The sequence below is a fragment of the Juglans microcarpa x Juglans regia genome, chromosome 2S, assembly GCF_004785595.1.
Source record: "Juglans microcarpa x Juglans regia isolate MS1-56 chromosome 2S, Jm3101_v1.0, whole genome shotgun sequence".
NCBI lineage: Eukaryota > Viridiplantae > Streptophyta > Magnoliopsida > Fagales > Juglandaceae > Juglans > Juglans microcarpa x Juglans regia.
This window is the reverse complement of record NC_054597.1, coordinates 28,817,023-28,842,790: the sequence shown is the minus strand read 5'-3', so window position 1 is coordinate 28,842,790 and position 25,768 is coordinate 28,817,023. Positions and strand designations below refer to the sequence as shown.

Below are 25,768 nucleotides of genomic sequence, written 5' to 3'. Positions count from 1 at the left end.
ATATATATGTATTTATATACAATTTATTTATATATAGACTATTATTTTGGAATATAATTTATATATATATTTATATATATAATTTATTTATATATCGACTATCCCGAAACAGTACCGGTACTGAAATATTTTATTCCAATGCCTTGACCAATACGGCGTCCAGTACGGTATTCAAAACATTGCATGGAAGTAGTAGTATGTAATTATTGTTTATGGGTTGTTCAAATATCTTATCCAAATTAATGTTTGTCATTCGTACCATTTTCCACAGCTAGGTTTACTCTAGTGAGAATATATGAGAAGTATTGAGAATATTTGTAAATAGTAGTGAAAAAGTAATAATAAAATATTAAATAGTAATAAAAAGTAAGTGAAAAGTATTGAATAGTAAAAAAGTATGTGAAAAGTAATAATAAAGTAAAGAATAGTAATCAGAGTACTTGAGATACTCTCACTTGCCAAACCACAGTAGGTCCCAACTCCGTAATATATGTTATTTATTAGTAATACATATAAATAAAATAATTATTTCATCACTATAATAATATATTAATTATTGATGAGATCCATCACTTTTTTAACTTCTCATAAAAAGTTAAATATATCTCAAAAGTCAACTTACTTTATATATCCAAACAACCTCAATGAGACTCGATCATTCTCTTACACAAAACTCACTGAAATATATTAACTCACTACTATTTACAGGTGTTCTCAAATATTATGATATACTCTTAACAGTCAAAGAGAGCCTTAAATTTGGCTAATTGAATTTAGTATGCCTTGAGCAATTAATTAATGAGTCAACCAGAGAATCCATTTAAGAAGCTGCACATATATCAAATAGTGTCATCAGCGAAAATATTAGCGTAGAGATACTGCTTGTATATATGTGTATGTACATGTGCGCGCGTGTAAGACAATTTTCCTATTTGTAAAACCTTAATTTATAATAAGAATTTTTTTTTTTTTTTTTTTTGAAGAAAAAGCTGAATTCAACCCATGATTATATCATACAACTTCTACAATTTCACTTTTAATGTACTGCATGTTGCAAATTGCAAATTGCATATTAATATTCTAAATGTGGAGAGAAAGTAGCTAGTAGCTATAGAGAGTCGGGACCAGTTCGAATAAGTATAGGGGTATAATCGGTCCAGTTTGGTTTAGTTTGGACAAAATTTGGGACCGAACTGGTATGCACCGGTTTTGCATTTTCAAGAACCCATTCCACACTAGTTACCCCTAAACTAGTACTTCCGGTTTTATCAGTTTCAGTCCGATTCGATATAGTTTTCCTGTTTTAATATACTATATACTATATACTATATTATATAATATATAATAGGATATTATAGTATATAATACTATAGTGATAATATATTTTAGTATATTATAATATATATTATAACTGTATTATAGACTATATACTGATATATTATAATATATAATGTAGTTATATATTATTATATAATGTAGTTATATATTATAGTATATTACAATATACAGTGATATAGTATTAGTATATTATAATATACGCACTATATAGTATTAGTATATTGTACATTATATATTACAGTATTAGTATTAGTATATTGTACAATATAAAAATTTAGTATTAGTATACACTATATAGTATTAGTATAACTATTAATATAATAGACTATAGTGATATAAGATTTTAAAATTTAATATTATATTAATTAGTAATTTATCATATAATACAAAACTATTTTATATATAATTATATATTATATATAAAAATTTACTTATAAAAAAACATATATTATATATAAAAATTATATATAATATAAAAAATTATAATATATATGAACCAGTCTAGTTCGGTCCAGTTCTGTTTTAGAAAAAGAAAAAATTGAAATCAGACTAATTTTGACCGGTTTTAAGAAAAACAAAATCGCGCGTTGTCGAACTGAACCAATCTTGATACCGGACCAACCCATCGGTTCGGTTTGGTCCTATCCAGTTTACTGGTTGTTTTTTACACCCCTAAATAAGTGCACGATAGGAGATCAATTTATTTGTGCAACAGTAGTTTTTATCTGTGATTCATGTGGGACTGTATGTAAGCCTCGTTCTGCCAGTAATTAATTATACATACCAAAACCATCAGGAGAGTTTCCTCCAAACAAGGAGCAACCAAACACTAATTTTGGCAAGCTTTGACTCATTGCAGATGATTCCTAATTTCCAAAGAGAGATGGAGAGGAAAAGAAGGGCAAGAAAAAACCACAAAGCACTAGGCCACTCAAAGCACGCATGCCTGCATTTCGGTTTTAATTCAACATTCATGGACTTGCAGCTAACCATTGAGGATCAACATTTAATCATCTCTAATTAATGGCGGCCTTGCGACTTCTATCCCTCTTGATCATGCTCCCTCTGTTTCTTGCAATTTCCGACCACCCTTCATCTGGAGGAGGACCCCTGAAGGTTCATAGAAAGTTGAGGGAGCCAAAGCGTCCTGGAATCCCAATACCAAACCCTTTAACAGGAAGATCATCCAGTACTAGTACTCATGATCACTTTGCATCTCCTGCTCAGGAAAATCCTGCTTCTCCCGAGACAGCTTTCAAAGGGTTGTGGGAGCTGTTTTCTAAAGACTCGGGCGCCAACGCCATGCACATAAATATACTTCCCAACAATAAGGTTATAATGTACGATGCCACTGCATTCCACAGCTCAACGATTAAATTGCCCAACGGAGAATGCATTCCCTATAAGGACGAAAGAAGTGGCGCTGAGTTACAAGATTGCTGGTCTCATGCAGTTGAGTTTGATATTGACACAGCAAAAATAAGACCACTCAAGGTTCATCAATAAATCTCAAAGTTCTACCATGATTTAGTAAACTTATAATATATATATTCATCGAGTAGTACGTACTACGTTTGTATATATCTACGTAGTTTTTGTTCTAAAATGGTATGATCTGTTTGTTTAATTAATGAACTATTTAATAATTGAGACAGGTTGAGTGGGATCCATGGTGCTCATCAGGAGCGCTTGCAGCCGATGGTACCTTTGTTGGGACTGGTGGTTGGTTAGATGGAGCAAAAACTGTTAGATACATGCGTCCCTGCCTCGACTGTGATTGGAAAGAATACCCAACTGCACTGGCAGATCTAAGATGGTATATATATTTGTGTCGTGTGTGCGCGCGCGCGCACGCTTTTATGCAGAAATTTGGATAAGCAATTAGAGTTGACGACTAAAGTCTCCTTATTGCTAATTTCTTTTGTTTTTGGAATGAGCATTTCTATGCATCAGCCTACAGGCGCAGCACACCTCACATTATTTCTATAATGCGGCTATGAGCTGATGCAAATATATTTTCTTTTAGAATATATATAAGAAATAGAATTTCGTTGAAAATGAAAGACAAAGTTATAGAAGTATTCATCAGGAGTAACACGACAATCGATCTTCTTCCAAACTTATCGACTAAAGCTAATCTCTCACTTTGCTGCACCGAAATGGTATTGCTAGATGAAAAATTCTTATTCACAATCCTACACAATGCCCTATGAAAAAAGCATCTATATCCTATGAAAAATATTCCCAAAAATTAGAGGTGTGAGGTAAAAGTGAATAGTAGCTTATGTATAATAATCTCATTAGTAGATATATACAAATTTAGAGACTTCAATCGATCATTTTAGAAGAATATGAATTATTATTTTACTTTATTTGATGAATCATGAATACTTTTATGACTTGTTTTTCATTTTCAGCGAATCATGAGACGAATAATAATGTTATATACAAGTTCAAGGAACAGAAGTCTCGTGAAAATTCTTTATCTAAATTTTTTTTTTTTTTAATCTTTTTTCAAACAACTTTGCACAAAATAAATTTATAACAGGCCTTCTCACAGGCCTTCTCACGCAAATAATTAGCCTTTTTGTGCTTTGCCTAAAGGTACGCAACACAAGCTAGACTGGCCAACGGCAGTTTCATTCTTGTAGGAGGCCGAAGGTCATTCAGCTACGAGTACATTCCGCGGGAAGGAGATTCCAATAGCAAAGCCATCAATTTTCCTTTTCTCAATGAAACCACTGATTTGGATGAGAACAATCTCTACCCTTTCGTCCACCTTTCCACCGATGGAAATGTCTTCATCTTCGCCAACCATCGCTCGGTTCTCCTCAACCCACAGACCAACACGATTGTTCGCGAGTTCCCCGTCTTGGATGGCGGCTCCCGCAACTACCCGGCGTCCGGGATGTCCGCTCTCCTCCCTATAAAACTCCATGTCCAAAACCCTGAGCTCATCCTGGTCGAGGTTATCGTTTGCGGTGGTGCGAAGCCCGAGGCCTATGCTTTGTCTCAAAAGGGAAACTTCACGCAAGCACTTCAAGACTGCAACAGGCTTCAGATCACAAATCCTGATGCCAAGTGGATTAAAGAAACCATGCCTTCAAGTCGTGTCATGGGCGACATGCTGAATCTCCCCAACGGAGACCTTCTGATTCTCAATGGTGCAAAGATTGGTACGGCGGCTTGGTACTCCGCAGACGATCCGAACCTTACTCCAGTACTTTACAGTCCCGACAAGCCGCAAGACCAAAGATTTATGGAGCTTGCGCCCACTACAATTCCCCGAATGTACCATTCAGCCTCGGCTCTGCTTCCGGATGGGAAAGTTTTAGTAGGAGGTAGCAATCCCAATGCGGGTTATAATTTCACAGCCAAGTACCCAACTGAGATGAGGATAGAGAAATTCTCGCCGCCATACTTGGACCCTGCATTGGCTATAAAGAGGCCGGAGATCTTGGTCGAGTCCTCGGAAGCATCTTTGTTGTATGGAAAAATGTTCTCGGTGCAATTTAAGAGTAATGAAGCGCTGGTGACTAAGGAAGACATCATGGTGACCATGTATGCACCACCTTTTACAACGCACGGCTATTCCATGAATCAAAGACTGCTTCAGCTGGTCGATGTTGATGTGCTCCAGGTTTCTGGTGGTAGCCACCAAGTTAACGTCACAGCGCCGCCTACAGGGGTGGTTGCTCCTCCGGGGTTCTACCTACTCTTTGTGGTCCATCGTGGGTTGCCGAGCAAGGGAATGTGGGTGCAAATCAAGTAGACCCTCTGATTCGAAGACTTTTTCCTTCTGCATACAAGGTAGAACATCGTGTACATGCCAAGTCGTGCAATGCGTGTCCTTATGAACAAGCTTCCGTTGTGATGCTCTTCAAGTTTTATAAGGAGCTTTCATTATTTATTCAGCTGTTGATTATTTATAGTCTGTATGCCATTCGATGTTTTTGTAGGAATATAGTGAGAAGGAATAGGTGAAATTTTATGATGGTTACAGCTTTTGATGATGTTTAGGCGTACATACATCACGAAGGTTGAATATCAAAGATATGTTGAGTTCATAGTTGTGTCGCAATTACTCTGTTCTTGCTCGTCATTGAGATTGTATATTTAGTCCTTTGTTTTAAAGGAGTAAGTTACCTTTGAACCTAAGATCAATTAGAATAGTTAAATTGTGCTCTATACTTGGTAGAACTTGTAATTTCAATATCCCAATAGGTTAGTGTGTCTTCTCGGATAAAGATGTAAGCTTATTATATGCATATTATGTTTGTTATTTCTATTGAGCTTCATTGCAAATCCTGTCTTTCTGGATTGACATGATTACTTAACTTATCTAAGGTGTCAAAGTGTTGGCCAAAGTTTTCCTCCCCATTGGGCCGAAGGAATTAGTTTCCTTTTACATATCTATAAAAATGACAAGTGTCCTCTGAACATATCACAAGCATACGTGCATCTCACATGCTTAAGGAATTCATGACAATTTTTTAAATGGATTAAAGAAACTTATCGTTTGGAGGAACTGTCAGTCTCCGGCCTGATTTGGATAGCAAAGTCCTCTAAATTTATTAAATCACATTTATCTCATTCCATTCAATCTCATCTTAATATCTTAACACCACAAACATAAAAAAAATTCAATTTCAAATCTTTAACTTTTTTATCTAATTATTATAACTTTATCAAACTTCAATATAAAATACAAAAAACAATTCAACTTTTTCAAATCTCAAAACAAAAATAATATTAACAAATTATATTCTAATAATATTATAACTTTTTAATATTTTTATTCAACTTTTTATCTCTTATTTCCAAAATCTCATAAAACATTTTTTTTTATTGGCACCGGGTGTCGTAACAGTGTCCCGACTAATTTCGGAAGTGCATAGGCCCTCGACGAGGACTTTCCCGCAATTGCATCTCAAGTAATTCAAGGAGAGAATCCCCCAATCCAATGGCCCTAGAGATTGTTTGCACTCTTAAGGAGATTTGAACCTTAGACCTAGGGGGAACATACCCCCAAACCTAAGGCTTTTACCACTTGAGCCAATCCCTCAGAGTTCTCATAAAACATATTAACTCAAACTATTTCACTAATTTTTACAAATCATTTTATTACTATTCACAGATCATCTCATCTGAGGCCTAAGTGCTACAGGTTGATGAAGAATCTCAACATGGTCAATAATATCCACTCGGTTTCCTAGGAAGACATGAAAAAAACAGTCCCAGATGAACACTTTTCATAGTTGAGGTGAGCGTACAAATGCTTAAATAGACTTTCATCAGCCATGTTAGCAGCACAATAAGAAATTAATATGACACTATCAGTCACCCTTCTTATCATATTACACACAGCTTTCCTAATTCTAGAAAGATGGCTATCTTCTTGGTGCCTGTATAAATGGACTGCGTCTATTAGCCCCCAAATACCATCACCAGCAAGAACAAAGTCAATTTGCAAGCAAGAGGCTCAAATTTTGGAAATAATTCATTCCTCAGACTAGACAATAGAATGTAACAAAATGCTAGAATTCTGTAATAGAATGGGAATAATTATATTGAATGGAGCTATGTTCCCAAAACAAATGCAACCACTCTTACTTTGTGACAACCAAATTTTGAAAGCAGGGTTCCACAAGACCACTTGGATATAATGGTTGCTCGGTGGCACGGGTGCTCTGGGAGATTGTGAGTTTTTCAAACTAAAAAATCTGAAGTACGCCAACGCCAGTATTTGAATACAAATCCCAAAGACAGAAATTTATAGCTGTGCAAAGCATACTTAGGTTGGCTTTGCTAGTATAGATATTGTAGTCCGGCCTCTGCTACATATCAAATTCGAGAATTGCGCATTGTTAGGCCTCAAACACCATAAGACCCTTGCATTTAAACAATGAAGATTCGTACTCAAAGTATGCGTACCCACCCTGTGTAAGGAATAAAAAATGCATATGCCTCAGTTCGTTTTAGAACAAGGTAAAAATGCCCATAAAATTGATAGCCAGAAATAAGAAGAAAGTCAAGAATAGATGAAGAAATAATGGGCATAATTGGAGACTAAAATTAGCACAATTAAGAACCACATGAGAGTCACACCCCTCCCGGCCCCCTCCCCCTTCCCCACCAAAAAACGACCAAGTTGAAGGAAAGATGGTTAAAGTAGAACTTATCATTTGGAAAGTGAAGAGACCAATTCTCAAGGAAAATTGCTCCTATGGGGATAAAGCCTCCAAGTATCCCTTTTGCTGAGAGCAGCCTCTCCCTCTTCTCCGTGAAATTGTACCTAAAGGAACCGACTTTGGCCTTCATTCCTCCTAGCAAATCTCGGGGACTGAAATATATGGAAACTAAAGAGCAACATTGCCCGTTATATATCTAAATATTTGGAAGAGTTCGGTTTTTTACCATCAACAAAATCTTGGGATAGAATCCGAGGGCGTAATAATGATCTAAAATCGGAAGAAGATGGCTAGGAATGCTTTTTACCGTCTACAACCAAATCAATAAAGAGCATAGCTTCCAGTATCCTTTTCATTGTCATTTCCTAATCTTACTAGGCAACCAAGCAGATAAAGAGATTAAACGGCAACCAGTAAACATAACGACTTCAAAGTACCAGCTAAAATGTTACAAGCACAAACCCATATTTCAAAAGTAATCTCCAAGAATATATGAAATTCATAGTTCCATTCACAAATTCTATCCTACTGCACAAAGCCAAATGGCCATGACAATAACCAAAATACCCAACAAAGCAAAAAACCCCAAGGGATTCAAAGATAAAATATGGATCACGAAAATCCGTTTAATTCATTCCATTTCATTTTCTTTTCCTCAATCTAGTAGACCAACAGGGTTAGCTAAATATCACAAAAGTCATCACGTAATACAAAGCCAAACACCGAGAACAATCAGACCCGTACCAAGCAAAGCGTGGCCGACGCGGGTCTTCTCCCCCAGCAGCATCCCGAACACGGCCGTGGCGGCAAACGTCGTGGCGTTGGTGACAGGCACAGTTAGAGAGATGGGAGTTTGTCCCAGAATAGCGAAGAAAGTAGCGGAGGCTGAGAGATTGATCAAGAAGGGGACGGAATACTGCCAGATCGAGAGGAGGGTGAGCCAGTTCTTGAGGGAAGCGAGGAATTTGTGGTGGAGCTTGGATGGGTGGGTTTCTGGTGGTGGTCTCGAAGTAGATTCGAGGGCCTGGTCCCAGAGGAGCGCACCGCGGCGCATGATGGCGTTGGTGGCGCCCCAGACGAGGCCCACTGCGACCATTTTCTCTACGTCTCCGATCATTCACCGTTGCGCTCCCTCTTTTGCTCTACACTGCGGCCGAGTGTACGTACTGAATCACATTTTCTTGTTCAAAGCACGCGCTCGTTGCAAGATTGGATCAAAGTTCTCTTTTACGCCTGTTTGATTATGGTTTTAGATACGCGGTGAAAAATATTCTTAAAATATTATTTTTAACATTATTATTATTTTAAAATTTAAAAAAGTTAAATTATTTATATTATATTTTATATAAAAATTTAAAAAAATTATAATGATAATATGAAATGAATTGAGATGAGTTTTGAATATAAACAAGAGTTTAAGATTTTCGATTTTGTTTTTCTAGAGAAAGATTGCTTCACTCGAAATCAAGGGTGAACAAAAAGCCCGCTTACCCGACCTGGTCAATTTTTCCAAAATCACCCGAACCGAAAACCTAAACCGTTTGTGTTCAAAATCGAAAACGGAATTTCAACACCCGTTTAACTTTTTATCAGGTATTACTCGTTACTTGAAAAAATCTGATGAGACCAGCCTTACTTTCTTGGACGCAAGCTTGAAGAAGTAGTCAAGATCGCCGATCGGAGAGCTCTTGAGTATCGCCATCCTTAGAAGTATATCCCATGTCGAAAGAACTGGGATGAGAGAGAAGATAAAAAAGGTGTACTTGGAAGATAATATCTCTCTGTCGAAAGAACTGGAATTACAACCGATAAAACCAATAATTTTGCAAATTCGATTTCGTATCTTCTCGGTTTTGAAATCTGGGTCCCTCAACAGCCTGCTGCTCTGTGTCCTGGTCCTCTACAACTAGCTGGGTTTAAAGCGAAGAAAAAAAAATAAAAAAATAAAAAAAACCACAAATTTTAAACTCAAACAGATCAAGGTGCATGGAAGTCATGAAAATTAGCCATCCCTCCATTGGTCCCAATCGATCTAGACTTATTTGGAAAACTCCAAATCTCGTCTTTTCAAGAACAAGGCTCGTGTTCTTATTTTCCTGATTTGGCTTGAACATTGTTTCTCTTTTCTTCACTTCTAGTTTTTTTACCTTTTATCTTCTTTTTTTCTTCTTGATTTAAAAAAAAAAAAAGGAAAACCCGAAAATAATCGGGTCGAGTAATCAGGTAACGAAAGCGGTTGCGGAATTCCCTTTTCAAAAGTGTTCACATTCGGGTCGAGTCAGAATATTTCGAATTCGGGTCAGGTGAGCAACCCTACTTGAAATAGTGGAATAAGTTTTTGAAAAGTCTGACTACTAATTTCATGTGCTTTTTCCAAATTGGGGAAATTTGCTTTCTATGTAATTTTTCCTTTTTAGTAATAATTCCTTCCATTATAACAAATTTGAGAGTTGTTCATTTTTTACAAATTTGTCCATCTAACTTAACAATAAAACGTCAAATTGCAATTATATTTCTTTTTAATGTAAAAATACACTGAACTTTAAAAACTCAAAATAAAAAAATAAAATTAATCCTATTGTGAAATTAAAAAGAAATAATAAGAGAATAGAAATATTACAATATAAACTTAGCTCTTCATGAGCTCAATATCATTCATTTCTAATTTCTTATGTTATACAAATGATCATTAAGACATCAAAGACACAATTTTATAGGCATGGGAGGATAAGAAATATGAAATTGTGATACATGAATTAATGAGATAGATTGTAAAATTTAGGAATTCCAAGAGTAGAGTTGATACATTAATGGGCTTTAATTTTAAGAGATGGAATCTAAATGGTCATCAACCAATTTCATGTATACATTTATAACACTCTCTTTTGGATGACCATATACAAAGAACATAACTCGTTAAAACTTTGCCAAGAAAAACCTTATAAAAAAAAAACAATGCGAAGGAAAAATAGTACAATTTTCTTGTATACCTTGGAATGTTTTAGGATTACCTCGCTAAAATCTTGCAAAGGAAAACCTAGTGGGAAAAACCTTAGCGGATGAGAAAGAATACAATATGTATAATTATTTTCTCATCTTCAAAAGTGTGTAGAACTTCAGTAGTTTATAATGAAAGATTCTTGAATTGACGTATTCCAATATTGTATACCAACTTCTTAAATGTTACAGTTGGTAATACTTTAGTGAATAGATCTGCTAAATTATCACATGATTGTATTTGTTTGACATCAATATCACTGCTCTTCTGGAACTCATGTGTATAAAAGAACTTTGACAAAATATGTTTGGTTATACCACCTTTGATATAACATTTCTTGACTTGTGTGATTCAAATAGCATTATTTTCATATAATATTGTTGGGTTATCTTTAATGGTGGATAAACTACATTTTTCTCAAATGTGTTGAATTACTAATCTTAACCAAATGCATTCTTGGCTTGCTTCATAAATCGCAATAATCTCTAACTGGTTAGAAGAAGTAGCAACTAATATTTGCTTGACAGATCTCCATGAAATAGTAGTACCGTCACAAGTGAATAGGTATCATGTTTGTGATCTTCCTTTATGCAAATCGAAAAGGTAATTCAAGTCTGTATAACCAATTAATTAAGAATTCGACCTTTTGAATGAGATAATCACATATCAACTGTTCCACAAAGAGCGTAGCATATGACACCATTCTAATGCCTTTGAGTTGGTGCATATTTATATCTTGCTATTAAGTTGATTGAAAATGTAATATCTGATCATGTGCAATTTGTAAGATTCACTAATGTACCTATTGTACTCACATATGGTATTTCAAGATCAAAAATATCTTCACCATCTCTTGAGAGCAAAAATGGTCCTTTTCACATCAAATGACAGGACAACCATTGGAGTATTTAAAATATAAGTTTTGTCTATGTAAAAGTGCTCCATGACTTTTTTTAATATATGTTTATTGATAGACAAGATTTCTATTTGAAAAGTGCTCAATTTGTAGACCAAAACAAAATTTTATTTTTCCTATATCTTTCATTTCAAAATCACTTTTTAAATAAGTTACGATTTTTATAAACTTTTATGGAGTCCTAACAAGATTTAAATCATCTACATATACTACAATAATAGTAAATCTAGAATATGTTTTCTTAATGAAAACATATGGACAAATAAGATTATTTTCAAATCCTTCTTTTATTAGATGTTCATTGAGACGATTGTATCACATGCGTTCATATTGCTTTAACTCATATAAAGATCTTTGTAGCCTAATAGGATGAATACTTCAGGATTTTGAATTACATGTTTCAGACATTTTATATTCTTCAAGGATTCTCATATATATATATATATCATTATCTAGTGATCCATATAAATATATTGTAACAACATCCATTAAATGCATATCCAGATTTTTTGTGATTATCAAGCTAATAAAAAATCTAAATATAATTACATCAACTACAGAGGAATATGTTTTTTTATAATCAATAACAGGTTTATGCGAGAAACCTTGTGCAACAAGTTGTATTTTATATCTTACAATTTCATTTTTCTCGTTATGTTTACGTATAAATACTTACTTATATTCTAAATGCATCACATCTTCAGATGTTTAGGCTACAGATCCAAATAATTACGTTTTGCTAATGAAATCAATTCTACTGGAATTGATTCTTTCTATTTTAGCCAATCATTTCTACATCTATACGCTTTGACGGTTTCTAATTGTGAGGTACTCAGTTTTCAATTTTTCATACAGATAGTGGCGAAAAAAATCATTATTTTAGCGCGATCTGGCAAGGATGCTTCATTTTCTTTCTTAATAGTATTTTCAAGATTCATTCATTAAAATGAATCTCAGCATCAATGATCCATGACAGATAATTGTTGCCCGAAACATCAAGGGCAACAAATTTGAGTTTTGTAAAAATTGGCATGAAATATAAAAAATATATTAAGTATTGAATGAGAAATAAATATTTAAAATTGAACTAACATACAGATGACAAAAATTTTCATCGCATTGACATGATAACATTATACTCAAGGGCGGTTTTAAAGAGAAATGATTGTTACAGTTGTGAGTGTGCAAGCGTCGTGTAATTATTTTGAAAAAAAGTGAATAAATACGAGATTCACATAAAAAAATTAATTTTTTAATAGTAGATCCCACTCTTTTTCAAAATGACTGCACGATACTTGCGCACTCTACGACTGTATGTAGCATTACTATTTTTTAAAATTAATATAATATATTGTATATTTATAGTTTTTCTTAAAATATTTGAAATTCTTAAAACCAACCCCCCAAAAAAAAAAAAAAAAAAACTGAAGCACCCTAACGCCCTCCGTTATGTACTAAAATCTAACTCTAACCTTGATTTGACATGCTACTACCTCTATAAACACAACATTCTCACATACAAGACATGCTACTAACTCTATAAACACAACATTCTCACATACATGATACATCCATGTATCTCTCTTTTTCTTCAACACAGCCCGTATATCCCTCTAAGATCTCTTCTTTTTCTCTTCAACACTAACCCACCAAAGCACAACTGCACAATTTTTCAGTTGGTTTTTTCCATCTTGCTCGCATGGTTAAAGTAGTCCCCGCCAGTGACACTAAATTTACAGCTCCAGTACGTTAGTCTAAACATGTACTGATATACATCTCATCTCATCTCGATATTCAAATATTATAAATATAAACACTTTTTAATTTTCAATTTTCAATTTTTTCATTTAATCATTACCTAATCATTATTAATTTTCTAAAATTCTAAACAAAATACAAAAAATAATTTAACATTTTCAAATTTTAAAACAAAAATAATATTAAAATATTATCATCTAATAATATTTTAACTTTATAATATTTTTATTCAATCTTTTATCTTTAATTTCCCAAAATTCCATAAAACATATTAACTTAAACATTTAACTACGATTCACAAACTATTTAACTATCATTCATAGATCATCTCACTATCCAAATAATACTTTAAGCTCACTTGCCCTCTTCTTAGTACTCTGGTATTTTTATTTGTGAGAGACTCACATGTTTGTTTTTTATTTTTATTTTTTTTGTTCACTTAAAAATAGTAATGCAAACTATACAAAAAAAAATCTAACAACTTTTATATCATTACTTACTATGTACTTTTCAAATTTATTCTTACTCTATAAATTTGTCTTAAAGCATTGAAAAATATGAACAAATCGAGAACAATTGATTTTTTTTTTTAAAGAATGGCGTAGATAATTCGGAGAGTAATATACATTTGGAGAGCTCTATAATAACAAAACATTATGCTTCTGTCATTTATGAGCATCCCTCTAAAACTTGAAAAATCTAACTTGAATAGATAAATACTACCTCTTTAGAATGTGATCTAAGATTACGTCTACAAATATGAGAATTTCCTACTAACCTACAATATGAGATCTGACGTGCCTATCTTAAAGTCGGTCCATATCAATCTAAACTTTCAGAATATCTATTTTAAGGAACAATCAGTGTTGCCGATTTTAACTTTCTTGGTTTCAAATATATTCAAATTGATTGGGATACTCACCATCGAAAAATGTTGTGTTTTGTGTTCCATGCTATATTTTGCTAAGAAATCAATGGCCATCCATGATCAAATGCATTTAGGAATAAAAGATTTTGACAATTGGAAAAAAGTAAATGATCGAATAAACTGTCATTTAATAGGACATGTGGGGATAGATCCAAATTCATTACATAAAATGCTGTGAAATGTTGTGAGGATCTAATGAATCATTCAAGACATATTTACAAGTTAATTGAAAAATGGTATCACAAGAGATGAAGAATAATTGGTTGCAGTTCAAAACTTTGATAGATAGTATTCAATGGCCTTACGCTCCAAGTTTGTACCTTTAGAGGTCATGATCAAAGCTGTGATTCAAAAAATCAAGGTAACTTCATTGAACTGAGAAAACTTCTTGCAAATTATAATGATCAAGTTGATGGAGTTGTCATGAAAAATACTACACAAAATGCCAAATATACGTCATCCAAAATTTAAAAAGAAATTTTGCATATATTTGTAAATAAAGTGCGGAATGTGATTCACAAATAAATCGAAGATGTCAAATTTTGTATTTCGTTGATGAAACTCGTGATGAGTCGAAAAGAGAATAAATGGTTATTATTTTGAGATTTGTTGATAAAAATGATTTTATTAGAGAGCGATTTTTTCCCACTGTGCATGTCAAAAATACAATGGCACTAACTCTAAAAAGGGAGGTATATGTTTTTCTTTTTCGTTACGACTTCCAAATTAAGAATATTTGAGATCAATGATATGATAGAGGAAGTAATATGCATGGTGAATGGAATGGATTACAAGTTTTGTTTCTTAAAAATTGTCCCTATGCATATTATGTGCATTGTTGGGTTCATAAACTACAATTAGCTTTAATTGCAGTCTCTAGAGAAGCCAAATATGTTCATTAGTTCGTTGTTCATTTGACATACATTATAAATATTGTTGTGGTTCTTTTAAACATAATGATGAATTAAAATCTGCTCAACCTACTAAAATTAAAAGTTTGATCGCTTCCAATTAAATTGAGACTAAAAAATGAGCTTAATTTGAAGGGGAAATCATAAGTTGGTATTTCATTTTTTTTTAAAGGTCTCAATCAAACTAAGGAAATCCTAAGGAAAATTATCTTATAAGATAATTTATAGATATATATTTTTTTGTATATAATTTTATTACATATGATTATTGTTTTTTATATAGTCACATGTAAAAAATATATATTACTTCTGCTGACATATACTACACACTTTGCCAATCGCCCCCAAACACCAAATCTTACTTCTATCCATGCTTATACTCTATATAATATCACATAGATTATATTAAGATTTTATAAAATGATTTATAGCGCAAAAAAGTAGAAATAAATATTTATAAAATAGAAACTTACAGCAGTTGAAAAATGTCTCGCAAATATCTTATAAAAAATTAACAAAAATTGATATTGAGCTCTTCAAGAGGATAAGAAATATGAAAGAGTGATATATGAATTAATGAGATATATTGATAAATTTTGAAATTTCAAAAGTTGATACATAAATGAGCTAAAACTCTAAGAGATAGAGTCCAAATGGTTATCGACCAAACTTGAATTGATAAAAGTTACTGATAAAAGTAATCGATTGAATTTTTTATTTTTTATGTAAGGATTAATGAAGTGACTATTAATAAATTTATATATTTTTTTATTTTTTAAAAATATTTTAAGATATATAAAAAATAATTGAAATAAAAAAAAATACATTTGGCTTATCGGTCAAATTTCATCGATTGTAGCATTACCCTTGTAACAAAGCCGAAATTGTTGACGGCTATTCCTACCGAACTCACGTGATTTGGTATTAGAGGAATTCGAAATGGGCCACGGAGTGGATGAATGGCCCATGATGTTTTCAATGCACGGGCCACCATTCGGGCCCCATGGTTGCTTTGGGTGGGGGTGGGGGAGTTTTTTTTAACGGGATTTCTTTGAATAGTTATTTTGATTTTTTACTTTTTTTTTGTTTAAATTTAAATTTTGGTAAAATAAAATACTTTTTAGTTTTAATATATTTTTAAATTAAAAAATTACTTGCATGTATTTATCATTAAGTCTTATGGAGGGGCAAACCTCAAATTTGCTATAGCATACGTTAGTTATAAAATTATGAAAATCCCAATAATGAAAAAAAAGTGAAAATTTAAAAAACTAATGTCAAAATATTCATATGCGTTACAGATTAGCGTATTCCTAACTTTCACGTGTGGAAATTATTAGGTACTCCAGAAGGAAAGATGATATAGTACTCCCATCTTATTTCAACATGTTATGTAATTAAAAAATTTATACAAATACAAATTTTAATTGACATAAAATTTTATGATAAGATGAGAATTTTATGATGAGATGAGAATATCACGTATTCGTATGTCGAGAATACTTAACAATTACTTACCTCATTTGGAAATTAAGACTCGAGGAAAATATTATTATTTTTGAATAATTATGTAAAAATATTTTATTTTTTTAGGAAGAAAATGAAAATATCAGCAAGCAATCGTGTTTATTTTCCACTTCCATTAAATACGGAACTTATATCATGTTCTTGCAAGATTTTCACTTTATGCAAATTATGCAAGAAATGAGTACTTTTTCTTGTATAATTAAATTTCATTATTTTCTTGTAGAATCTATATAATACAAATAAAAGAATCCCTAAATATTTACACAACAATATTATTATTATTATTATTATTATTATTATTATTATTTTAAAGTATATCAATCATCATTATTGAATACCGGCTCTTGTAAATCAAATAATCAATCATCCCTAGATTCCCATTGAATACCCGCTCTTGTAAATCGCCACGCTCGGCTGCACTCAAATGCATACGTGGTCCCTAAACGACAGCCACCATCCTCCATGTGTTTATTTCCCCAATCAATGTTAAACCCCACCCACGCTTAATAATTCTGCCCAATTCCAAGGGTAGCATCGTAACTAAATCAGACGACAAAAGAATTAATTATAAAATCAATATTTAAATTTTCTCTTTTTTATAAATTCAACTTTTTTAAAATTATATATGAACTTTAAAAATATTTGCATTTAAATTTCTCCGTCAATCTCCTATTAAAAAAATAATGAAAGACTGTCATGTGATATAAGTCTCTCATCTCTCAATCTATTGATTGGATGATACGGTATATTAATGTTACGTGTCGATTAATCAAATATAGACATGTGAATTAGTACAACATGACAATCCTTAATTATATTTTAATGAAGGGTAGCTCTACTCCTACTGCTGGAAGCTCACACCGGTTAATTTTGATTTTGTTATGTATTTTTTATATGTATTTTTTAATATTTTTAAATATTTTTTATAAAAAATTTTACAATATTATTAAAAAATATCATTAAGTAACTTTTTCCTTTAATGAAAGATTAATGAAAATATCTGATTGGGAGCTTTAAAGTTAATGCCTTTTGTAAAAGTTAAAAACTTAGCAATGAAAACCTAGATATCCATTTTATTTTTCTCCTTTGTGCTACAATATAAGAATTATGAATTTATATTAAAATTTTCATTTATTATTACATATAATTTTATATTTTTCAATAACCTTAAAATATCCAATTCAAATTTATTTTTTCTAAAATAGCTCAATACAAACAATTTTCCTAATTTTGAATCTTATTTTAGTTCTTATTTGTAGTCCTAGATTCCGAGTCGTCAAAAAGTCAACCCTTTTCCACCTCAATTGCAATGCCAAGACTACCCCTCAACTTTCCCTCTTTATCAACAAATCACGCTCTCTTTGTATTTACCTGTGTGGCTTTAGTTCTTTCCCAACTATAAAACAATAGTCTCTGCACCGCCCCCTTCTCGTTCTCTCTCAATTTTTGATCCTCCAGCTCTTGTTGTTCTTGAACGGATCCAAAATCCAAAATCTAAAATCCTAGCTATCTTTTATGCTAGAGATATAGGGAGAGAGAGAGAGAGAGAGCTTGAGGGATCTGGATCATTGAATCTCTACCATGGAACGGATCATCGGCGGTAAGTACAAGCTCGGCCGCAAGATCGGCAGCGGATCGTTTGGTGAAATCTTCCTCGGTGAGTATCTGTACGCGTTGTGCTTGAATTTTTTTTTTTTAAAGTTCATCTTTTCAAACTCTGATCGATCTTTTCGAATTTTGATTATTGGTCGCAGCTACGCATATCGATACATTTGAGATCGTCGCCGTTAAGATTGTAAGTTCCAATTTCTCTCTCTTCATACCTTTTGGTTTATTTTGGTGCTGTGTCTTACGTATCTGTAACTACGAAGACGTGGACAGTGGCGGAGCCAGTTGGGCGTCGAATTTATATTATACTAAGAATTTGTTATTTATAATTTTATGTATAGTAATACAACAAGAAACACTATACAATATAAATCAAGAAAAAAATATAAACATGTTCATCAACCTGAAGACATTTAAAGCCTTTCATGGTTGCAACATATTATGAATTACAAACTAAGATTTTCTATATTCAACGGATAACACAATATTTTGGGGAATAATTTTTATAGTACTTTTAAGGATAGGAGAGAGAATTTATGAAATCCTATTTTCATTTGAAGGATAAAGTTTCTATTTCAAATTTTTAGGGAGGAAAAAAAATATTTTTTTTTTTTAAAAAAAAAAGGGGTACGGGGGTGGCTTGAATTTTTTCTAGTTGGGGCAGGGCCCCCTGGCTCCGTCCCTGGAATTGGAGATGCGTAGATCATGATCTGATTATATATTATATACATGTACGCATCTATGGACATATTTATGTGTGTATACTGAATTTTCTGTGTTCAGGGAGGTGAGTTTTAAGTTTATGTTTATGATGAATGAAACAATTTGCAATTTTTGCTGGTTTAGGATTTTCAGAAATGATAAATTTTAGAGTAGTAATGATAACGAGAATGCTAAAAATTTCCTATTATTTTTCTTTGAACTTGTCTTTATTATTATCATTTTGTTTTCTCTTATTGCAGGAAAACGGTAAAACTAAGCATCCGCAGCTCCTTTATGAGGCCAAGTTATACAATATTCTTCAAGGAGGAAGTATGTATTCTACAAGTATCTATACTGTTTACTGTTGACCTCGAGATTTAAATTAATTGTTTATGGTTAAATATAAAACTTTTTTCTTCAGGTGGTATTCCTAGCATAAGATGGTCTGGCGTAGACGGGGAGGACAATGTGCTTGTGCTCGATTTGTTAGGACCCAGTCTTGAGGACCTGTTGGTGTATTGTGGGAGGAAGTTCTCATTGAAGACAGTTCTAATGTTGGCTGATCAAATGGTATCCTTAATTTTCCATCTTAATGGACTTTTGTTTTAAGCTTTCAGCAGAAACTGTTTGTGCAGCTCATGTACTCACTTGGAGATATACAAATTCCAAAATGAATGCTTATGTTTGCTGAGGAGCTGTGGTTTCAATGCTTCTGAAATAATAGTGGTTATTTCATTTGCTATATGACAACTTTCATCAACTTTCTAAAGAGCGTTGTGTTTATTTTGTCGCAATCAGATGTTTCCAATATGACTGGGGGTGTCCTGTGGCTTTTCTTATCCGAGTCACTGGTACTCAGTTAACAATTATTTAGAGAAAGTATATGGAGTATATTGCATCTATTTACTATGAGCCGACTATGGATGTCTACTTTGAAGAATGTTCACAGTTAGTTGGCCTCATTATTACCTATGTTACAATTTTTTTTGTTTTTTGTTTTTGCAGATTACAAGAATAGAGTACGTGCACTCTAAAGGATTCTTGCATAGAGACATAAAACCTGATAACTTCCTCATGGGTCTTGGTCGGAAAGCAAACCAGGTGATTGATTTTACTGTCTTTTCTTCCTTACCTTGTATGGGTTTTTATTCTTTTCTTTGTCATTTCATTGCAAATCCTCCTGGGCTTTTATTGTGCTGAACAGGTTTACATGATTGACTTTGGGCTTGCAAAAAGATACCGGGATGCAACAACCAATCGTCATATTCCTTACAGGTACTTTTTTTTTTTTTTTTTTATTATTACACAACTAATGTTTTTATATGGTTCATGGATGTCTGCATTGCTCATACATTTTAGTGAATATCTTTAAAGAATATTATATAGACATGGATATGTGCGTGCACACACACACAAACTTGGATTTCTATGTAATAAATGGATACATATCCTTACACAACTAAGCATTGTCTTCAACAGGGAGAATAAAAACTTGACAGGGACTGCACGTTATGCAAGTTGCAATACTCATCTTGGAATTGGTAAGCTAGGAAATGTTCTCCCATTTATTTTCTTTTGTGGTTTTTTCCTCTACCCCCTACTTTCCTCCTCTTCATTCCCCTCCGATGATGCAAGTAATCCATATTTGGTATCTTCTTCATAGAGCAAAGCCGGCGGGATGATTTAGAATCACTGGGATATGTGCTTTTATATTTTTTGAGGGGAAGGTATGATTGCCTTTTCATTTCTTTCCTTTTTAAAGATTAAATATAGAACCATGCCCACCACCACTATCTGTTTCTGCTTTGTATTAATAATGAGTAATTGCAATACTGAGGTCTAAAAGTATGATTTCTGCTTTCTTATGCTTTGGCACATCATCTCTCTAATGACTCAGTTTCTGTGTAGCCTTCCATGGCAGGGTTTAAAGGCTGCCACAAAGAAGCAGAAGTATGACAAAATATGTGAGAAGAAGTTATCAACTCCTATAGAGGTGTGTGTTGAGTCTGTTGACTGTGGATATGTTTGATGGAAGTTACAAGTGTATCTGAAGTGACTGTTGGTTTTTTTTTTTTAAGGTTCTCTGCAAATCTCATCCAGTGGAGTTTGCTTCATACTTTCATTACTGCCACTCACTGACATTTGATCAGCGACCTGATTATGGATTCTTGAAGCGTCTGTTCCGTGACTTGTTTGCTCGTGAAGGTATTGATCCGCAAAGCCTAGTGATCCATCTTTCTCTCTTTTTGCTCAATTCTCGTCATGTTGCAGATTTAAGCAATCTAATAAAGCATATGCCGTAATCGTTAATCCTTCCAGTCAGATATGGAATTCTTTGCATGAGAGGAATTATGGAAATTGCAGTAACATGCTGATTATGTTTTTGGTCTATGTCCCCTGTGCTTGTTTAAACCCTTGCCCCTCCCTCAAGCTATAAATATTTAAATAGACAAATGAAGGATTAAAAAATAGCCTGCAGCATGTTGTCCTAGTAGCATTCATGGGCCTTCCCTACAATGAGATGGAGATTGTGGGTGATACCTAACCCCAAGGGGTTGGCTCAAGTGGTGAAGGCCTTGGTCTTGGGGTATCACTCCCTTCAAGGTCCAAGGTTCAACACCTCATGGGTGCAAACAATCATTTGGGGCCATACCCCTTGGTGAAAAGCCAGAGATTTAACTAGTTTTGTGTAAGGAAACTTCCGAGGGGTGCACGGGACCGGGGTTTACTCTGCAGGGTGGGTCCGAAGGGCCCTGCCTTGGAGAGGTCTCCCGACATAAAAAAGAAAGAAAAAAGAAGAAGAAGATTGTGGGTGATACCTATGGTTATGCTGGAGGCAATTAAATAGAAGCCCACATACGCATAGGTATGGCCTTTTGGTAAATAGAAGTAGTCTGTATAATTTCTGAACCTGCACAACTAATTGTGAAACCATGAGTGATGGTCATTTCAATTCAGACTATATTCTAAGCTATGCCAGATTTTGCTGCAATTTAACTCTTTACTTTGTGTTTTTGGCAATTCCAGGATATGAATTTGATTTCATATTTGATTGGACAATCATAAAGTATCAGCAGTCACAAAAGAATAGAACCCAGTCTCGAGTATCTGTACGTATATTCTCTGCTTGGTATGCTTAATAATTTGATTATATTTGCTTATTTGGAGAGAGGGATATTGATAATTCTAACAATACTCAATGTCCATATATTACAGTCTGTTCCTGTAGGTAGCAGTAGTCGTGCAATGCCACTAGATGTGGACAATCATCAAGGTTAGTTGTTGCTGATGCATTTAAAAAAAAAAAAAAATAGAAATCCTTATAAAAAACCCTCTAAAGATGACTTATAAGTCTGAGCTATTGCTTGTTCAAAGTAAGGATTTATATGAAGTTCAGCATATGAAAGTACCACTTTAATCATTGGCTATATGATTGGTACTAACTTATGGCACCAGTGGCATGGATTTAATAGAACTGTGTTATTTATTTTCCCTCTCAACACCTGTTATCATCTATTCAGCTGCATTAAAGAATAATCTTGTATTCATCATCTAATTGGCAGGTGGTGTTATCGTTCCTCTTTCAGCTGAAGTAAAAGAGCGTATTAGACCTGGAAATGCAACTGGTCCTGGTTTCCGGATGCATTTTAAATCACCAATTACGAAGAATTTAAGTTCTGAGAATCCTATTGAGAAGAATGTAATTCTTTTACTTGAGCCTTTATTTTGGGTGGGGCTGGGGGATATTTTGACTCAATTATATGGGTTATATGTAATGCAATTTCCTTGTACATTATCCATTTACTAAAATTTATGCTAATTAGGTCACGGGTGGGATAAATGTTGCTATGTAGGTGACGAGCGAAGACCACATGGCCTCTACTTCATATGCACTTGCTGGTTCCTCTAAAAGAAATTCCTCAAAGCTTGCATTGCCCACTGATACTGCAAATCCTGGTAATGGACATGGCAACCGAATGGGTCCTTCAAGTAGCTGGATATCGTCACTGCCACGCATCTCTTCTGCAAAGTGATACATGGTAATTTATCAGGATCATACTTCAATGACATTATAGGTTGGATTCTTTCTTAGTTTGCTTTCCCATTCTACACATTAATTGTATTGTTGACTATCTTGCAGTGTATTGTTTTGTTGTGGATCTGCTCAAGAAGATTCTAGGGACGCAACCTTTGAAGCTGCAAATGTGTGGTGATCGGTGTTTTGTTCTTCACTTTGTGTCTGTCGAGAAGATTCTGGTAATGCATCTACAGAGGCTGCAATGTGCCACTAGTGTGATGTGCTGCATTGGTTCCTCTATTGATGCCAGCTTGCGTAATTTTTTCTTAAGGTGACTACAATCACAATTGTTATAAACACAGACTACAAAAAACTTGGGTCCTGTGCTGTACATAGATTTCACAAGTGGCTCATAGAGAACTTGTATTTACAGTCCTATGTAATGTGAATGATGTGTGAAAGTATACTTTAATTCCCATTTCTAGTCATATATAGTAGGTGCCTTTTGTGCCATATGCTGGCTGGTGACATTTTTACGTTGATTAATTTTATTTTACTTGATCCATGGTTATGAGTTGTTGGTGTAACTAGGCCTGGTTTGGATAGTGAGTTGAGATGGTTTGTGAATAGTAGTGAGATATTTGACTTAAGATGAGATGAGTCAGAAATGGTTTGAGTTAAAATGTTTTATGGGGATTTGGGAAGGGAGAGAAAAAGTTGAATAAAAATATTATAAAGTTAAAATATTGTTAAAATATAATTTTTTAATATTATTTATGTTTTGGGATTTGAAAAAGTTGATTTGTTTTTTGTGTTTTGTTTTGAAGTTTGGGAAAGTTGTAATAATTAGGTAATGATTAGATGAAAAAGTTGAAGATTTGAAATTAAAAAGTGTTTGTATTTGTGGTGTTTGGATATTGAGAAGAGATGGGATGAGATGGAAGCATCTCTCTATCCAAACCAGGCCTAATATTCTGCATCTTTTGGATCAGACCCGTGTTCTGCTAGATGAATTTTACCTAGTGCACTAATTTTGATGTCCATATTGTGTGCCTTATCTGAAGCATCCCTAAGTAAGTGGGAGTTCAAACTGAAGAAGTTTAAGTTTTGGTTTTCTTGCTTTTGACTGATTCAAAGGATTTTACATCGTAGCACTGATTTCTCGAAGTGATCAGATCAACATGTGTTTCTTAAATTTAATTTTGAATGAGGGGAGAAGTGTCTCAGTGAGTTCTAGAATTATGACATATAAAAGGTACTTGTCCCAAAAAAAAGTTGACCTTTGTAGGGGATAGATCGTTAAAGTGTTTGTAAGTGACTGTTCATATTTTAGAATTGCATAGAACTTTGGAGAATCTTGGTTTTTTTTTTTCTTGATAATATAATCCATGCTATTGTTTATGATTTCTCAATTTGCCTTTCTACATATTTAGATCTGACTATACCCCCAACATAAATCATGCTTGATTCTATTTTACTTTCATTGTTTAAAGAGGATCAGTGGTTTTTAGTTTTGTTTCAAGATGTTATTTAAAGCCATTAAGTAATTATAGCTTGTTGATGTTCATGTTTACAATTAGATTTAAATAACCTGCTCAGTTATCAGTTCATACTTTGCAATTTGCAGGATTTCTTTTTCCACAACATTGTTTGCAGGATGAAATGTGGCAGGGAAATGCTTACTGAGGAAGAAGGCATATAGGAAATGTTGGCATTATGGGATTTCCTGTATGCTGATCTAGAGATTTGGAGTTGGCATGATTTTTGCACCCACTTGATGTCAACAAAAATTGTGAAATTGGTGGTTTCTCACCAGGCAGGACGGGCTTCCCTCAAGGGATGTGTTAGATTATTCCTTTCTCTTTCCCGGGAGGGTAGTAAATGCACCACAATTAGTAGTTGGATATGGTGAAATCTGCAAAATCCTTTATGCTGGATGTTTGGCATACTGTTAATATCTGTGCTCTTCAATCTGGAGATCTAAGAACCCATAACATGTTGATGGTCCATTACTGTTTGAGACGCATTTTCATGCTAACTGCCAGGTACATTACGTTTGAAAGCAGATTCGTATCGGAGTTATTGAATTCATTTATAGATTGCAAGGAAGCCATCACACACTTTTATGTGGATCACCAACTTATTGCACCAATGTACATGGGGATCATTTGGCGTGTTTCTGCTACGAGACTGGGATTCCAGGCTGAATTTCAGAAACTCATTTTGGTGGCATCACTATTTCCACCTGATATCTGTTGTTTTACGGAGCCAAGCGTGAGCAAATATGCTGGTGGATTTCAGTTATAAAGCTGGCGAGAATTGGGGGTGCATCCTCCAGTCAATGCTAGCACAGCCAAGTAGAATGGAAGATAAGATATCTGAAGAGGGTAAAGTCATATTGTCCTAAAAAGGAGGTATGTGGGCATTTAAATTGCATGGATAAAAAAATTATACTTTGCCTTCATCGTCTTAGATGCCACCACCCTTCTTTTTTGCCTTTTGAATCCACCTCAAACCCTCTGGGAGTTCTTGCATTGTCCTACTATCCACTCAGCGTAAGTATTTTGTTTTTTGTTTTTCTTCTCTAATCACTTAATTTTAAATGATCTCGAAATTAGTACTAAACTTTTCACTTAATATTGAACTAGATAAAATATAACGTATATAACTGTTTTTTTTTTTTTTTTAAATTGGAAGTTTAGAAATTATATTATAAAATGAGTGATAGTTTTATGAGAGACATTGATTTTTTTCTATTGTTTTTTCTTTAAATATGAAAATGCAAGCACAAAAATGGGTTAAAAAAATAAATTAGCGTGTTTCTTCGCAGACTGAAGACGGTAATATTATAAGCGCAAACTCCACTATCAAAC

The 25,768-nt window shown here is 33.6% G+C and overlaps 3 protein-coding genes across 14 annotated transcripts; 2 read left to right on the top strand and 1 right to left on the bottom strand.

Annotated features, from left to right (window-relative positions):
- Positions 1-2,278: 2,278 nt before the first annotated feature.
- Positions 2,279-5,719, top strand: LOC121253292 (aldehyde oxidase GLOX1-like). The gene is made up of 3 exons (XM_041153313.1): positions 2,279-2,832; positions 2,994-3,154; positions 3,943-5,719. Exons 1-3 carry the CDS (start codon positions 2,362-2,364, stop codon positions 5,108-5,110), a joined length of 1,800 nt encoding a protein of 599 aa, XP_041009247.1. The 5' UTR covers positions 2,279-2,361; the 3' UTR covers positions 5,111-5,719.
- LOC121253293 (transmembrane protein 234 homolog) lies at positions 2,689-8,758 on the bottom strand. Of its 7 annotated transcripts, none has more exons than XM_041153317.1 (2): positions 8,274-8,757; positions 2,689-2,738 (listed from the first exon to the last, which is right to left on the bottom strand). In XM_041153317.1, exons 1-2 carry the CDS (start codon positions 8,644-8,646, stop codon positions 2,704-2,706), a joined length of 408 nt encoding a protein of 135 aa, XP_041009251.1. In that variant the 5' UTR covers positions 8,647-8,757; the 3' UTR covers positions 2,689-2,703. The 7 variants fall into 7 exon arrangements, with proteins under 7 accessions (XP_041009251.1, XP_041009248.1, XP_041009253.1 ...); XM_041153314.1 differs by lacking the exon at positions 2,689-2,738 and adding an exon at positions 6,152-6,267 and having other exon boundaries at positions 8,274-8,758; XM_041153319.1 differs by lacking the exon at positions 2,689-2,738 and adding an exon at positions 6,390-6,560.
- Positions 8,759-17,938: 9,180 nt separating this feature from the next.
- Positions 17,939-24,986, top strand: LOC121251977 (casein kinase 1-like protein 4). 6 transcript variants are annotated; one of them, XR_005938150.1, is made up of 16 exons: positions 17,939-18,224; positions 18,322-18,362; positions 19,138-19,207; positions 19,299-19,447; positions 19,883-19,978; positions 20,082-20,152; positions 20,357-20,418; positions 20,541-20,604; positions 20,786-20,870; positions 20,956-21,082; positions 21,905-21,987; positions 22,094-22,151; positions 22,441-22,577; positions 22,732-22,917; positions 23,019-23,226; positions 24,523-24,986. XR_005938150.1 is itself a non-coding variant. In XM_041151412.1 (15 exons), exons 1-14 carry the CDS (start codon positions 18,149-18,151, stop codon positions 22,909-22,911), a joined length of 1,275 nt encoding a protein of 424 aa, XP_041007346.1. In that variant the 5' UTR covers positions 17,939-18,148; the 3' UTR covers positions 22,912-22,917; positions 23,019-23,408. The 6 variants fall into 6 exon arrangements, 5 of the variants coding, with proteins under 5 accessions (XP_041007346.1, XP_041007345.1, XP_041007349.1 ...); XM_041151412.1 differs by lacking the exon at positions 24,523-24,986 and having other exon boundaries at positions 22,465-22,577; positions 23,019-23,408; XM_041151411.1 differs by lacking the exon at positions 24,523-24,986 and having other exon boundaries at positions 23,019-23,408.
- Positions 24,987-25,768: the final 782 nt, after the last annotated feature.